This window comes from Xenopus tropicalis, chromosome 1 (genome assembly GCF_000004195.4).
Source record: "Xenopus tropicalis strain Nigerian chromosome 1, UCB_Xtro_10.0, whole genome shotgun sequence".
Taxonomy (NCBI): domain Eukaryota; kingdom Metazoa; phylum Chordata; class Amphibia; order Anura; family Pipidae; genus Xenopus; species Xenopus tropicalis.
The window spans coordinates 203898974-203915086 of NC_030677.2; the positions used below are offsets into that span (position 1 = coordinate 203898974).

At 39.9% G+C, this 16113-nt stretch overlaps 1 protein-coding gene across 4 annotated transcripts in view; it reads right to left on the minus strand.

Annotated features, from left to right (window-relative positions):
* The window catches only part of dcc (DCC netrin 1 receptor), a 499711-nt gene that overhangs the window by 29671 nt on the left and 453927 nt on the right, over positions 1-16113 (minus strand). For all 4 annotated transcript variants that reach the window (XM_004910366.4, XM_004910365.4, XM_002934447.5 and 1 more), the window contains exons 19-22: positions 15905-16012; positions 14859-15053; positions 9054-9086; positions 7079-7144 (exon numbers count right to left, since the gene is read on the minus strand). In XM_004910366.4, coding sequence (XP_004910423.2) covers positions 7079-7144; positions 9054-9086; positions 14859-15053; positions 15905-16012 — 402 coding nt within the window. The remainder of the gene's footprint in view (positions 1-7078; positions 7145-9053; positions 9087-14858; positions 15054-15904; positions 16013-16113) is intronic.

Consider the following 16113-nt stretch of genomic DNA (forward strand, 5'->3'; position numbering starts at 1 on the left):
TAACTGAAAAAAACACATGCTCTGCTTGACTACTAGTTTAATGGCGATTCTACAATTGCCTACTGGTTGGTCTAGTCCTGTGAATGTTCTAATGCTTGTTCTACAGTAGGTCTATAGTTGGTTATCATTCTATGGCTGGTCTACTCCTGTGAATGTTTTAATGCTTGTTCTACAGTAGGTCTATAGTTGGTTATCATTCTATGGCTGGTCTACTCCTGTGAATGTTTTAATGCTTGTTCTACAGTAGGTCTATAGTTGGTTATCATTCTATGGCTGGTCTAGTCCTGTGAATGTTTTAATGCTTGTTCTACAGTAGGTCTATAGTTGGTTATCATTCTATGGCTGGTCTACTCCTGTGAATGTTTTAATGCTTGTTCTACAGTAGGTCTATAGTTGGTTATCATTCTATGGCTGGTCTACTCCTGTGAATGTTTTAATGCTTGTTCTACAGTAGGTCTATAGTTGGTTATCATTCTATGGCTGGTCTACTCCTGTGAATGTTTTAATGCTTGTTCTACAGTAGGTCTATAGTTGGTTATCATTCTATGGCTGGTCTACTCCTGTGAATGTTTTAATGCTTGTTCTACAGTAGGTCTATAGTTGGTTATCATTCTATGGTTGGTCTAGTCCTGTGAATGTTGTATAGATCTGATTGTTTACAAGTTGTTCTAGCATTACGCATGATTCTCATGATTGTTTCCAGGTTGGTATAGTCCTGTGAATGTTCTAATGCTTGTTCTACAGTAGGTCTATAGATGGTTTTTGTTCTATGGTTGCCTACTAGTTGGTCTACTCCTGGGAATGTTCTATAAATCTGATTGTTTACAAGTTGTTCTAGCATTACACATGATTCCGATGATTGTTTACAGGTTGATCTAGTCCTGTGAATGTTTTAATTCTCTGATTTACATGGTTCTAATTCTATGATTGGCTACAGGTTGGTCTAGTTCTGTGAATATTCTAATGCTTGTTCTAGTCTAACTATAGTTGATTTTTCTTTCTATGGTTAGCTACTGGTTGGTCTAATCCCATTGATGTTCTATAGATCTAAATGTTTCCAAGTTGTTCTCACTTTACACTTGACAAGTTGGTCTTGTGAATGTTCTAATACACTGGTTAATTACATTTGTTCTAACTCTACATATGGTTCTATAGTTGGCTATAGGTTGGTCTAGTCTTGTGAATGTTCTAATGCACTGGTTAATTACATTTGTTGTAACTCTATATATGGTTCTATAGTTGCCTATAGGTTAGTCTAGTCTTGTGAATGTTCTAATGCTCTGGTTAATTACATTTGTTCTCACTCTACATATGGTTCTATAGTTGCCTCTAGGTTGGTCTAGTCTTGCGAATGTTCTAATGTACTGGTTAACTACATTTGTTCTAACTCTACATATGGTTCTATAGTTGGCTATAGGTTGGTCTAGTCTTGTGAATGTTCTAATGCACTGGTTAATTACATTTGTTCTAACTGTATATATGGTTCTATGGTTAGCTATAAGTTGGTCTAGTCTTGTGAATGTTCTAATGCACTGGTTAATTACATTTGTTCTAACTCTATATATGGTTCTGTGGTTGCCTAGAGGTTGGTCTAGTCCTGTGAATGTTCTAATGCTGTTATTAACTACAGGTTTGTTTAGTCCAGTGAATGTTTGAATTCTGAAGGCTGATAGTCTTCTGCTGCAAATGTTCCAAGAGTCTAGTTTACTAAAAATAAGGCTGATGAAGCTCTGTGATCTTCTCTGAATTTACCAATTACCCCAACTGGTTCTAGCTAGTTCTCTTCTATGATAGCTACATTCATAACAGCCAAAAAGTGTTCCCATCACAGCAAAACACAACTAGAAAAAAAAAAAAACGTATTTCTTAGATTCCCATCATTATATAGAGTAAAAGCAGAAGATTAGCTATTCCAGATTCCCATACATTATTATCTCAAACCCTCCTTGTCACATATGTTCATAATACATTTCATTCCTGCCGCGGCTGACGTGTAATATCCTTTATTCTAAAGTGTAACAAAGATTTATATATCTGTATTATCTCTTCTTTCATTTGACTTTTCCTACCCATTTGTTCAGTTATTCTTTTCAAAGTTTCTCCCAGGCAATTGAAATCTTTTACTTAACTTACATTATTTTATGCACTTCAGACCCCCCTCCTTCTATATACTGTAGATTTATTTATAATTTAAATGTATTCTTGTATAGTGATGAGCAAATTTGTCACATTCCCATCAGTCCCTGCCCCAGTGAGCTTACAATCTAAGGCCCCTATCACATTCCCATCAGCCCCTGCCCCAGTGAGCTTACAATCTAAGGTCCCTATCCCATTCCCATCAGTCCCTGCCCCAGTGGAGCTTACAATCTAAGGTCCCTACCACATTCCCATCAGTCCCAGCCCCAGTGAGCTTACAATCTAAGGTCCCTATCACATTCCCATCAGCCCCTGCCCCAGTGAGCTTACAATCTAAGGTCCCTATCACATTCCCATCAGTCCCTGCCCCAGTGAGCTTACAATCTAAGGTCCCTATCACATTCCCATCAGTCCCTGCCCCAGTGGAGCTTACAATCTAAGGTCCCTATCCCATTCCCATCAGTCCCTGCCCCAGTGAGCTTACAATCTAAGGTCCCTATCACATTCCCATCAGTCCCTGTCCCAGTGAGCTTACAATCTAAGGTCCCTATCACATTCCCATCAGCCCCTGCCCCAGTGAGCTTACAATCTAAGGTCCCTATCACATTCCCATCAGTCCCTGCCCCAGTGAGCTTACAATCTAAGGTCCCTATCACATTCCCATCAGTCCCTGCCCCAGTGGAGCTTACAATCTAAGGTCCCTATCACATTCCCATCAGTCCCTGCCCCAGTGAGCTTACAATCTAAGGTCCCTATCACATTCCCATCAGTCCCTGCCCCAGTGAGCTTACAATCTAAGGTCCTTATTACATTCAAAAACACACTAAGGTCAATTTACTCAGAAGCCAATTAAACTACCTAAATGTTTTTGAAGTGTAAAATGGAGTGTGTGGGACATGGCCTTCCCGTAATTTAAAGCTTTCTGGATAACAAATCCCATACCTGTACAATGGAAAGGTATTTTACACTATGAGCAACTTTATTTAAATGTCATTTTTGATCCCTTTAAAATGTGCGCTTTGCTAGAGGATGTATATGATTGTTTATTTCACAATGGCCGCAGCCCTAAGAGAGATAAGAAAGCTTTCAAAGAGCATATCCCGTATGAACTCATGGCGATATTTACTGCTCTTTTTTTCCTGCTTTTGAAATGTTCTTGGAAAAAAGTGCACAGAAATGCATTAAGCTGGAGAGGCAGAATAGAACAAGGATGAAAAAAATGTTGAAATGTTACCCTTTTCTCTTATTGAGAAGCATAAGGGGCTGTTCAAAGAGCATCAGATCTACCAGTTTTGCAAGAGCTTGAAGGGAAAGTTGCACCAATACGGTGACAAGATCTTGTTTCTTGCATTTCAAATATAGCCATAGGGAAATATCTTCCAGCTATTATATAACTTCTAAACATCTACTGTAGGTATTAATGCCTAAATCATGTATAAATGGCAATAGAATTGGAATTGAGTTATACAGGGAACTCTGAGTATCACTCATGTATTATAAGGGATAATGTACCCCCTACTGTAAATGATAAGGATATTAGCAGTCACTGAGGGGTTCTGTGCCCATATAAAGGCACAAGGCTGCAGGCTGAGTTATACAGGGAACTCTGAGTATCACTCATGTATTATAAGGGATAATGTACCCCCTACTGTAAATGATAAGGATATTAGCAGTCACTGAGGGGTTCTGTGCCCATATAAAGGCACAAGGCTGCAGGCTGAGTTATACAGGGAACTCTGAGTATCACTCATGTATTATAAGGGATAATGTACCCCCTACTGTAAATGATAAGGATATTAGCAGTCACTGAGGGGTTCTGTGCCCATATAAAGGCACAAGGCTGCAGGCTGAGTTATACAGGGAACTCTGAGTATCACTCATGTATTATAAGGGATAATGTACCCCCTACTGTAAATGATAAGGATATTAGCAGTCACTGAGGGGTTCTGTGACCACATAAAGGCACCAGTATATACTTGGCTTTAACTTGCCTACCAGTTTGGCGGCTCAATACACTCCTCTCAGTATATATCCCTGTATTCAGCCTCAGTTTCACATACAAATGACATTTTTTCCCCCCCATATATCTAATTTCTATATTTATAGATTCCTTTCACACCGTACATGTAGAAGTCTCTGGTTGGAAGACCACGGTGCAATTAAGAGGTGGCTTGGAAATGATGTTGTTAACACATCCACAATCTGCCTTGTACTGATCCCTCGCTATTCATTTACAGGGATGGACAAGGCTTCCTGCCATATCTTGCACTGCTGGGTCATATCTAATTAATATGTCATTTCCCAGGAGAGATTTTCATGAAAATGGAGCAAAATATCACTGCATGATATTCATTTTCAGCTTGGGTAAGCATGTCCTGGCAGCCATGGAGCACTATCCTCCCACTAATTATAGAATACATTTGTCTCTATCTTAAATCATTTTATCACAATACAACTTAATATTCTCTTACTTGTAATTATGGTCTATGTCAATAAGCACTTCAACGGAATGTTCTTATTGTGACAACTCTCTCTTTAGATATCAGAGATACACTGGCTGTACTGGTTACAGTCTCACTGTCTATATACTGTTCATTTATCAAGCTACACAGAACCGGGCTGCCATACAGGTATCAGACCCCTTATCCGGAAACCCCTTATTGGGGGCAGAACAGCCCTATTGAGTTTATTTAATGGTTAAATGATTCCCTTTTCTCTGTAATAATAAAACAGTACCTGTACTTGATCCCAACTAAGATATAATTACCCCTTATTGGGGCAGAACAGACCTATTGGGTTTATTTAATGGTTAAATGATTCCCTTTTCTCTGTAATAATAAAACAGTACCTGTACTTGATCCCAACTAAGATATAATTACCCCTTATTGGGGGCAGAACAGCCCTATTGAGTTTATTTAATGGTTAAATGATTCCCTTTTCTCTGTAATAATAAAACAGTACCTGTACTTGATCCCAACTAAGATATAATTACCCCTTATTGGGGGCAGAACAGCCCTATTGGGTTTATTTAATGTTTAAATGATTCCCTTTTCTCTGTAATAATAAAACAGTACCTGTACTTGATCCCAACTAAGATATAATTACCCCTTATTGGGGCAGAACAGCCCTATTGGGTTTATTTCATGGTTAAATGATTCCCTTTTCTCTGTAATAATAAAACAGTACCTGTACTTGATCCCAACTAAGATATAATTACCCCTTATTGGGGGCAGAACAGCCCTATTGGGTTTATTTAATGGTTAAATGATTCCCTTTTCTCTGTAATAATAAAACAGTACCTGTACTTGATCCCAACTAAGATATAATTAATCCTTATTGGAGCCATAACAATCCTGTTGGGTTTAATTACTGTTTAAATATTTTTTCAGTAGACTTAAGGTAGGAGATCCGAATTACGGAAAGACCCCTTATCCGGAAAACCCAAGGTCCCGAGCATTCTGGATAACAGAATTGTATTTATTTATTATAACACTTGTCCTCCCTGTGTGTAATTGTGTATATTGTAAGATTGTACAGAGCTGCGTACCCTTGTGGCGCTTTATAAATAAAGTTATACATACATACATACATAAGTGGGTTAATTTAAAAAAGCAAATACATCTGTAATCAGTCAGTATACCGTATTTTTCGCCGTATAAGACGCACTTTTTCTTCCCCCAAACTGGGGGGGAAAAGCCTGTGCGTCTTATACGGTGAATACTCACCCACCGCCAAGTCATCGCCGGAGGCTCCTCTCTTATGCGGCAGCGTCAGGCCTTTTTATAAGGTTGCGCCCGTGCATATGACGTCACACGTCAGCAACGAGGCGCAACCTTATAGAAGAGCCTGTTGCAGCGGCATAAGAGAGGAGCCTCCGGCGATGGTCTGTCACGGGTACTTTATATGGGGGCAATTGGGGCACTTTCTATTGGGGGCACTGTGTGTAGGGGCTATTGTCTATGGGGCAATTGGGGGCACTGTTTATGGGGGAAATTGAGGCACTGTGTATGGGGGCACTGTTTATGGTGGCAATTGGGGTACTGTGTATGGGGGTACTGTGTATGGGGGCACTTTCTATTGGGGCCCTGTGTGTGGGGGCTACTGTCTATGGGGCAATTGGGGGCACTGTTTATGGGGGCAACTAGGGCACTGTGTATGGGGGCACTTTCTTTTGGGGGCACTGTGTGTGGGGGCTACTGTCTATGGGGCAATTGGGGCACTTTCTATTGGGGCACTTTCGTAATATTTGGGGGGATATTACCCCCCCGTGGAGGTCCGTACCATGCGTCCTCTTCCCCTTGCAGTGCCAATCAGACACTGCTGACATTGGCGCGCGCACCTCTAGTCAAGCAAAGCACACAGCAGGATGGCAAGTACTTGATAATTAGTATATTATATAGTTCAGAATCTTTTTTTTCTAGATTTTTCTCCTTTAAAATTGGGTGCGTCTTATATTCTGGAGTGTCTTATATGGCGAAAAATACGGTAATTTGTAACATAGCACAGAAGAAAAGGGCAAAAAACATCAATATAATAAATAGAAATAGCGGTAATACAGAGGAGAAACCATCTTGAACGAGCTTTATCCATGAAAAGCCAATCAGATCCGGAACTGCTCCTGCGCTGAGGCGACAGGAAGAGGAAGCTTGCTTCAGACTCTAGCTTCCTCTTCCTGTCTTCTTGCTTCCTACTTATTTGCTTAATTCACTATTTAATACACACACAGCCAGCAAGGATATTATTTTGATTCAGAGATAGACACTGGGGAATATATGTTGTGTTATTGTCTAAGATCTTTCATTTGTACGGTCTATTCATAGAACAGACAGCCATTTTGTGATTCTCTGCAGACAGACACAGGGCCTATCAAATTCAAGGTTGTATTTTTTGTTTTTTGAGAAAATTAGGGCCACAAAGTGACCGCCTATGGCTCCAGGCTCACCGTTGAGGCTGCTCCTGTCGATCAGGTTTGTATCGACTGACCAGTACCCTCCATCTCCATGGCGACCTGATAGGGTGGAAATAGATGACATTAAAACAGGAACTACTTTGTAAGCTCATTAATAACAATATTGTCAATCGGTTTTGCTCAAGGATATTATCTGCTGTACATCAATCAACTGGCTACTAATGCTTAATAAATGTGTGAAGCATTTAGCAGATTAGCCCATTGTCGTAAATTGGGAATCATTTAAACATGAAATAAACCCAATAGGGCTGTTCTGCCCCCAATAAGGGGTAATTATATCTTAGTTGGGATCAAGTACAGGTACTGTTTTATTATTACAGAGAAAAGGGAATCATTTAACCATGAAATAAACCCAATAGGGCTGTTCTGCCCCCAATAAGGGGTAATTATATCTTAGTTGGGATCAAGTACAGGTACTGTTTTATTATTACAGAGAAAAGGGAATCATTTAACCATTAAATAAACCCAATAGGGCTGTTCTGCCCCAATAAGGGGTAATTATATCTTAGTTGGGATCAAGTACAGGTACTGTTTTATTATTACAGAGAAAAGGGAATCATTTAACCATTAAATAAACCCAATAGGGCTGTTCTGCCCCAATAAGGGGTAATTATATCTTAGTTGGGATCAAGTACAGGTACTGTTTTATTATTACAGAGAAAAGGGAATCATTTAACCATGAAATAAACCCAATAGGGCTGTTCTGCCCCCAATAAGGGGTAATTATATCTTAGTTGGGATCAAGTACAGGTACTGTTTTATTATTACAGAGAAAAGGGAATCATTTAACCATTAAATAAACCCAATAGGGCTGTTCTGCCCCCAATAAGGGGTAATTATATCTTAGTTGGGATCAAGTACAGGTACTGTTTTATTATTACAGAGAAAAGGGAATCATTTAACCATTAAATAAACCCAATAGGCCTGTTCTGCCCCCAATAAGGGGTAATTATATCTTAGTTGGGATCAAGTACAGGTACTGTTTTATTATTACAGAGAAAAGGGAATCATTTAACCATTAAATAAACCCAATAGGGCTGTTCTGCCCCAATAAGGGGTAATTATATCTTAGTTGGGATCAAGTACAGGTACTGTTTTATTATTACAGAGAAAAAGGAAATCATTTTTGAAAAATTTTAATTATTTGATTAAGATAGATTCTATAGCTCATTAGATGCTTTTCAGTGGCCTGCTAATTTTTCTTGCTTTCCTAAAAAGTCCCAAGTTTGCCCACACATAGTAATATAGATAGCATCCAATGAAATGCTTGTTTTTAAACCGCTACCTGCTGATTGGTTGCTATGGGTTACAAGACTTACAAGCATTCAAAAGAACAGATTAAGGAAAGATTAACAGAATAGAAAAACTTTATATACAGTATTTAGTGTTTCCTTTTAGGTCTAAAGTCACGGGCTATCGGTGGAGAATTCCATGTAGCCAGCCCTTGACTTTCCTGGCATGACAATTGGGAACAATCTAATAAACCACCAAACACAAACTCTGTTTGTATGAAACTCAAACTGCTGTCTCCAAGGTGAAAGTGATTTACAGTTTCTCCAAATGGTAATCTACAAATTTAATCTCCAACCAACGTAAGGGAGTTTGGAAATGACGCCGAGCTTAATTATACTTAATGTGAATTATTCAGGAGCTCGAGGAGAGAGACAAAAAATGTATTTCATACAAAGAAGCTTGACATTTTAATTGGTTCTTCAGAAAAAAAAAAAACAATTTCCTCTCCGGAAAATTTACATCCCCCCCCCTGCCCCCATCAAAAGCATCGGCTTCCTTGCAGAACTTCATTAACGAGATTAATTAGCACGTTGGTGCCTCATCAGGTGTGGGCCAGGTGAGAAGCAAAACGCGCTGGGAACGCCGAGAACCCCCCCCCCTTCCGGAGCTCAGCATTGATTTACAGAGAAAAGTTGACAGAATGAGGACACCGTACCTTGGTCATTAGCCATTTTGTCAGGGTGTTCCACTACAAAGGGAGAAGGAGAGAAGAAGACATTATCGTTACATTATGACAGCTCTTCATGGCAAGGTTGACACAGCAAATCAGCAATGTTATTTAGCAAGCCTTCATGGCCTGCATTAGGCAGCTCGGAACCATAATGTTTCCTAATTCCTATTTCAAAGACTCTTTTTTTCCCCCAACGAAGTCACGTCTATCACTTTGAAAAAAACCATCAAAGCCGGAGGAGTGGGGGGGGGGAGATGTTTTTCCAAAAAGCAGAGGAGAAAGTGCAAAGAAGTTCATCACAATGTGTGTGTTTTTTTTTTTTCTCTTGGAAGAGGGGAAAAAAAAACATCAGCAAATATCACAGCTTTCCCCCGAGGATGTAGATTCTGCAGCTGAAATTCATGTTGGAAATAAACCAGCTGGTTAACATCTCTGGTGCCAGACTGTTTATTGGCAAGTACTAAACTTTTATACTTAAAAACCTGGCAGAGACGTTCAGGCACGAGTAGAGAGAGAGATACCAACGTCGGAGTTTATATTATATCTCTACACAGGTTATAAACAAACTCAAAAAGGTTATTCCTGCTTCAATTAGTGGAACCCCCCCAGATTAATGGTTGCTATGGGCAACTAGGGAGACTGTTCCTGCTGAATTGTGCAGGGAAATACCTGTGCAGGGGTAGTTTAGCTGTATCTCTCTAAAAAGAGATACACTTAGGGGCACATTTACTAAGACACGAATTCCGACCGAATTGGAAAAATTCAGATTGGAAAACGAACATTTTGCGACTTTTTCGTATTTTTTGCGATTTTTTCGGCGCCTTTACGACTTTTCGGAAATTATCGAGACTTTTTCGTTACCAATACGATTTGCGCGAAAAAATGCGAGTTTTTCGTAGCCATTCCGAAAGTTGCGATTTTTTCGTAGCGTTAAAACTTGCGCGAAAAGTTGCGCTTTTTTCGTAGCGTTAAAACTTAAAAGGCGCAACGTTTTGCGCAAGTTTTAACACTACGAAAAAATAGCAACTTTTTGTGCAAGTTTTAACGCTACGAAAAAATCGCAACTTTCAGAATGGCTACGAAAAACTCGCATTTTTCCGCAAAAATCGTATTGGTAACGAAAAAGTTGCGATAATTTTCCGAAAAAATCGCAAAATACCGATCATTACGAAAAAAACGCAATCGGACGCATTCGGCCCGTTCGTGAGTAAGTAAATGGGCCCCTTAGGGGCACATTTACAAAAGCACGAATGCACAAGCGTTCATGTGACCGCTCCGAGTGTATTTTCGCCGATTTTTCCGGGCGTCCGCACGACTTTTTCAGACGGCGCACGACTTTTTCGTACGGCGCACAACTTTTTCGTACGCTGCACGACTTTTTCGGACGTTTGCACGAAAAAATCGGAAAGGTTTTACCGCTGTTTACAATTGTTCGGTATGAAAATTTCGTGACTTTCTGATCGCCAATACGATATTATCGTGACTAATACGATTTTTTCGTAAGCATTTTCGTGATATTTGGGATCTTACGAAATTTTCGTTTCCAATACGATTTTTTCCCATTCGTGATTTGGATTCGTGGATTAGTAAGTGTGCCCCCTAGATTGTAAGCTCTACGGGGAGGGACCTCCTTCCTACTGTGTCTCATACCCCATGGCACTTATTCCCTGTGTATTTATATATATTTATTGTATTTATTTATTATAACACTTGTCCTCCCTGTGTGTAATTGTGTATATTGTAAGACTGTACAGCGCTGCGTACCCTTGTGGCGCTTTATAAATAAAGTTATACATACATACAAAAGAGGTTTGCTGTAGAAATCCAATATCGGGCCACTTACATGAAGTCTAGATCACCTAGACCGAAGGAGAGTACAACACCCTAAAAGGGCTATGGGTGGAAAGCAAGAAAGTATTTTGCCAGAGTGAAGTAATGCAGGAACAAAGCTGCCAACAATGGCTGACCTCAAAGGTGTCCAAATATTTAGCCAATGAACAATGTCCAAAAACTATCATTCCTGCCCTTCAGGCCTAAGCTTCTGATGGACAACCGGACATCATTCTAGTGTCTAGAATTTAAGGCCTGATAATTCCACCCACCAGCAAATTTATCTAATGATTACAATTTTGACCATAATGGAAGCTTAGCTTAATTTATAAATATAACATAATACCATGATATATATCCTTAGATGTGTCACTGAGCGATGTCATAGAGTAACAAAAATTGTTTCTATGTTTACCTTTAGTTAACTTTTAGTATGATATAGACCAGGGATCCCCAACCTTTCTTACTCGTGAGTCACAGTCAAATGTAAAAAGACTTGGGGAGCAACACAAGCACCATAAAAGTTCATGGAGGAGCCAAATAAGGGCTGTGATTGGCTATTAGGTGCCTCTATGCACCCTATCAGCTTACAGGGGCTTTATTTGGTAGGAAATCTTGTTTTTATTCAACCAAAACTTGCCCCCAAGTCAGGAATTCAAAAATAACTCCCTGGTTTGGGGGCACTGAGAGCAACACCCAAGGGGTTGGGGAGCAACATGTTGCCCCCCGAGGCACTGGTTGGGGATCACTGAGGTAATGTATCAAAAGAAGAAATAGACATTGTCCCCAAATCTTATTCTTTTTGGCCTTCAGTAGTGATGGGCAAAATAATTCGCCAGGCATGGATTTGTGGCGAATTTCCACGTTTCACCATTGGCGGATTTTTTCATGGAACGGGTGTCAAAATCAATGAAAAAAATGTTGCCTGCGTCAAAAAAAATTGCAGCAAAAAAAAAAGTAGAGTGTATCATTTTTTTGACGTGTGCGTCAAAAAAAATGGCACGCCACTACTTTTTTTGGATGCACAACATTTTCAGCATTTTGCAAATTTTCCGCCGTTTCTCGAATCTTTTCAAAGATCTGGCCCCATTGGCTCATCACTAGCCTTCAGTCTAAGCCCCCTTGGTATCCCTCCAAGTGGTTCCAAGAATAGATGCCCCACAGTCTCCACGTTTTGCCATTGGTGTTTTTTTTCATGGAACAGGTGTCAAAATTCTTTTAAAATATGGTCACCTGCGTCAAAAAAAAAATTGTCACGCGTAAAAAAATGCTGAGCACCAATTTTTTTAGATGCACATTTTTGGTGTTTTGCAAATTTTTCTCCGTTTCTGGAATTCTTTCAACGTTCTGGCCACATTGGCTCATCACTAGCCTTCAGTCTAAGCCCCCTTGGTATCGCTCCAAACGGTTCCAAGAATGGATGCCCCACAGTCTCCACGTTTTGCCATTGGCAGATTTTTTCATGGAACAGGTGTCAAAATTCTTTAAAAAAATGGTTGCCTGCGTCAAAAAAAAAATTGTCACGCGTAAAAAAATGCAGAGCACCAATTTTTTTAGATGCACATTTTTGGTGTTTTGCAAATTTTTCTCCGTTTTTGGAATTCTTTCAACGTTCTGGCCATTGGCGGTTTTTTTTTTTCATGGAACAGGTGTCAAAATTCTTTTAAAAAATGGTAGTAGTAAAAAAAGTAGTGTGTATCATTTTTTTTTTATGTGTGCACCAAAAACTTGTAGTGTGCGTGAAAAAAAATGCCGAGCACCAATTTTTTTTAGACACAACATTTTTGGAGTTTCGCAAATTTTCCGCCGTTTCTGGAATCTTTTCAAAGATCTGGCCACATTGGCTCATCACTAGCCTTCAGTCTAAGCCCCCTTGGTATTGCTCCAATGGTTCCAAGAATGGATGCCCCACAGTCAGGGACTCTCTAATATGAACTACTCTACTCAAAGAACCAACTGCCTATGGGCGCTGGGAGCTAGCGCTTATAGCAATAGATGCCTGCCGCTCCATAATATCATACACACTCTTCTCTGGCAGCGTAAACTAATTAAACTGTTTGCACAGCAGAGGAGTTGCTGTCAGATTTCAACGACTCTGGTGTCTTTCATATTCTAAAAGGATAATTAAACCATTGTCTTCTCTTAATAAAACTCAATGCAGCTCTCGTGACTCGCTGGCGGTAAATATCCCAGCAGTTCAAGCAAAGCAATGGTTCATTTGCCGGTAAGTGTTCTTCATTTTACATCAATGGACTCTTATATTGTAAAAACATTATTGAGAAAAACAAGTCTGGAAATACAATTTCTACAAATGAGAATAAAAAATACACAATGTGATGTTCTATGCATTTCCAACATTAGGTGGCACTATACAGTTATATATGTAATTTAGGGAACAGCAGATTTCGAATTCTCTATAGAGATTGGGCATTTAACTTCCAGCATCCTATAAAAGCCACTGGGTGTCCAATAGATGTTAAATAATATCTCCCCGGCCCAGTATCCTCAGCCAGGCATTAGGGGATATTGGAAGATGAAGTTTGAAGTCAATCAAAGCCCCCCATACAGAACAATGGTGTTTTACAGCTCAGACCACACCTTCTTCTCTCACAAGTGGCAGTTTGCTAAAAAAAACTCTCCATTTTCTGCCAGTTATAAAATAGAATATAGAATCTTTCTGCTCTATTTTATGTTGAACACATCTACCCTTTCATTTTAATTGTTTGAATAAATGGCCAATATGTAGTTCTTGTAACTTGTCTCTCAAAGAGTCATCAGCTTAATTTACATTCCAATTTCCATGAACTTGATTGGTTATTTAGCATTCTAACCATTCACGGCTACCCGGTGCTTTACCCTGTAGATGTGGGGGAAGATCTGATAAAAGTTCACATCTTGCCCAAGTAATTGACATGAAACATTAATGTGTCAGACTTGCTAAACCTCAGCATTTGTAATCAGAATAAGTTGGAAATGCATGTTCTTAAAGCAATACTGTCATGGGAAACATGTTTTTCAAAACCCATCAGTTAATAGAACTTCTCCAGCAGAATCCTGCATTGTAATCTGTTTTTCCTTTCCCAGGGTGCCACAGCCATGTGATCTGTGCTCTGATAAACTTCACTCACACTTTACTGCTGCGCTGCAAGTTGGAGTGATATCCCCCCCCTCCCCCCCAGCAGCCGATCAGCAGAACAATGGGAAGGGAGCAAGATAGCAGCTCCCAGTAGGTATCAGAATAGCACTCAATAGTAAGAAATCCAAGTCCGACTTGGGACTCCTCCAGTTACATGGGAGTAGGAGAAACAATAGGTTAGCTGAAAGCAGTTCTAATGTGTAGCGCTGGCTCCTTCTGAAAGCTCAGACTCAGGCACACTTTACTGCTGCGCTGCAAGTTGGAGTGATATCCCCCCCTCACCCCCAGCAGCCGATCAGCAGAACAATGGGAAGGGAGCAAGATAGCAGCTCCCAGTAGGTATCAGAATAGCACTCAATAGTAAGAAATCCAAGTCCGGCTTGGGACTCCTCCAGTTACATGGGAGTAGGAGAAACAATAGGTTAGCTGAAAGCAGTTTTAATGTGTAGCGCTGGCTCCTTCTGAAATCTCAGACTCATAATTTTGGGAAAATTCTGGGATATTTTTGCCACCCCTCAATCTGACAGTACATGACCTACCTAAAACCCCATTCACTTCCCAACCTCAGGGTCCATCATTTAGATCTGTTAATGGTGGGACCATAAAGCAAAAAAAGTCTATAGTTCATAGTACCCCCCCCCCCCATAGTGCCCCATTTTACCCTTTAGTGTAAGCCCTGGCTTTTTCCATTGTGTTTTTCTTTTGATAATGGAAAATGTGTTTCATATTGATAAGAAGATATGGTGGTGGTGGTGGGTCTGTGACTCTATATAATCAGACCATAACCAATATGGAAAGGGATCAAGTAACGTAGCGGTACTTACCTTTAGGCGTCCTAAATGTAATTGGATCCGATAGAGGCCCCAATCCTTTGGCATTGCGTGCCTGGATTCTAAAGTAGTAGGCGGTGTCTAGGTTTAGATCCAGAATTTCATGCGTCAATCTGTCCCCAGTTATTGTCACCATCACCCAGTCATCTATCTGCAGATTCTTGTCCAAGGTGTAGAAAAGGATGTAATCTAAAAACAATATACAGAGAATATGTCTATAAAGATTTCCATTCATCCAGGTCATGGTATATCTAGTATAAATAAATGTAAAGCAACTGGACTTGTTAAGTAATCATTGAAGATGTTTCACTACTCATCCGAGCAGCTTCTTCAGTCCAACTGACTGGTATGGGAAGTCCTTGGCTTATAAAGATTAGTGGAAGAGTCTATATGCTGAGGACTTCCCATACCAGTCAGTTGAACTGAAGAAGCTGCTCGGATGAGTAGTGAAACATCTTCAATGATTACTGAACAAGTCCAGTTGCTTTAGATTTATTTATACTAGATAATATACAGAGAAGTTCTGTGGAAGTTCTCAGGTTGCATTGCTCCAGCCGATGGATGGATTCTACGTGGGTAGCATTGCTATGGCTGCACAGACAGGTGCCTGCAGTTATGTAAATAAATCCAGGTCCCATTGGCCTCACAATCAGCGTTAGAGAAGAGCGAATCAATTAAAATGATTCAAGCTACTGCGTCTCATCCACTCCCACATTTTTACTTAACTTCTCTTCTTGAAAGTGCTTGTTAAACTTAATTTGCTATCAATTTGTTTCTGTGTTTCCTTCTTCCCCATGTGTATACTTTCCCTTTTTTTATTTTTTTTTTTGGCTTTTGCCATATGTTTATAATTATTGCATTTTTTTTGCTCAAATTTTGTGCATTCCGTGTAAAATAACTAATTAACAAGTTGCACAGTCAGTAAAAGATACAAATTTCTCTACAAGCGGAACAGCGTGAAACCAAGGAGAGGAGAGAATAAAGGATGCGTGCGTCAATGTCTGAGGGAACAAGGAATCCTGCAGAACATGCACATTTACCAATAATTTTGCCGTTGGCTTCGATTGGAGGCTGCCAGCTCACAATAACAGCTCGAGGCTTCCTTTCCCTTGTGATAACCGTCAAGTCCTTCGGGGCAGATGTTGGAGCTTAAAAAGTAGCGGAGATATAAAAATAAGTAAGAAATAAAGCACTCTCCGAAAACGGTAAAATATTTAACTAACAATAGACGTTAGACCAAAATATTAGG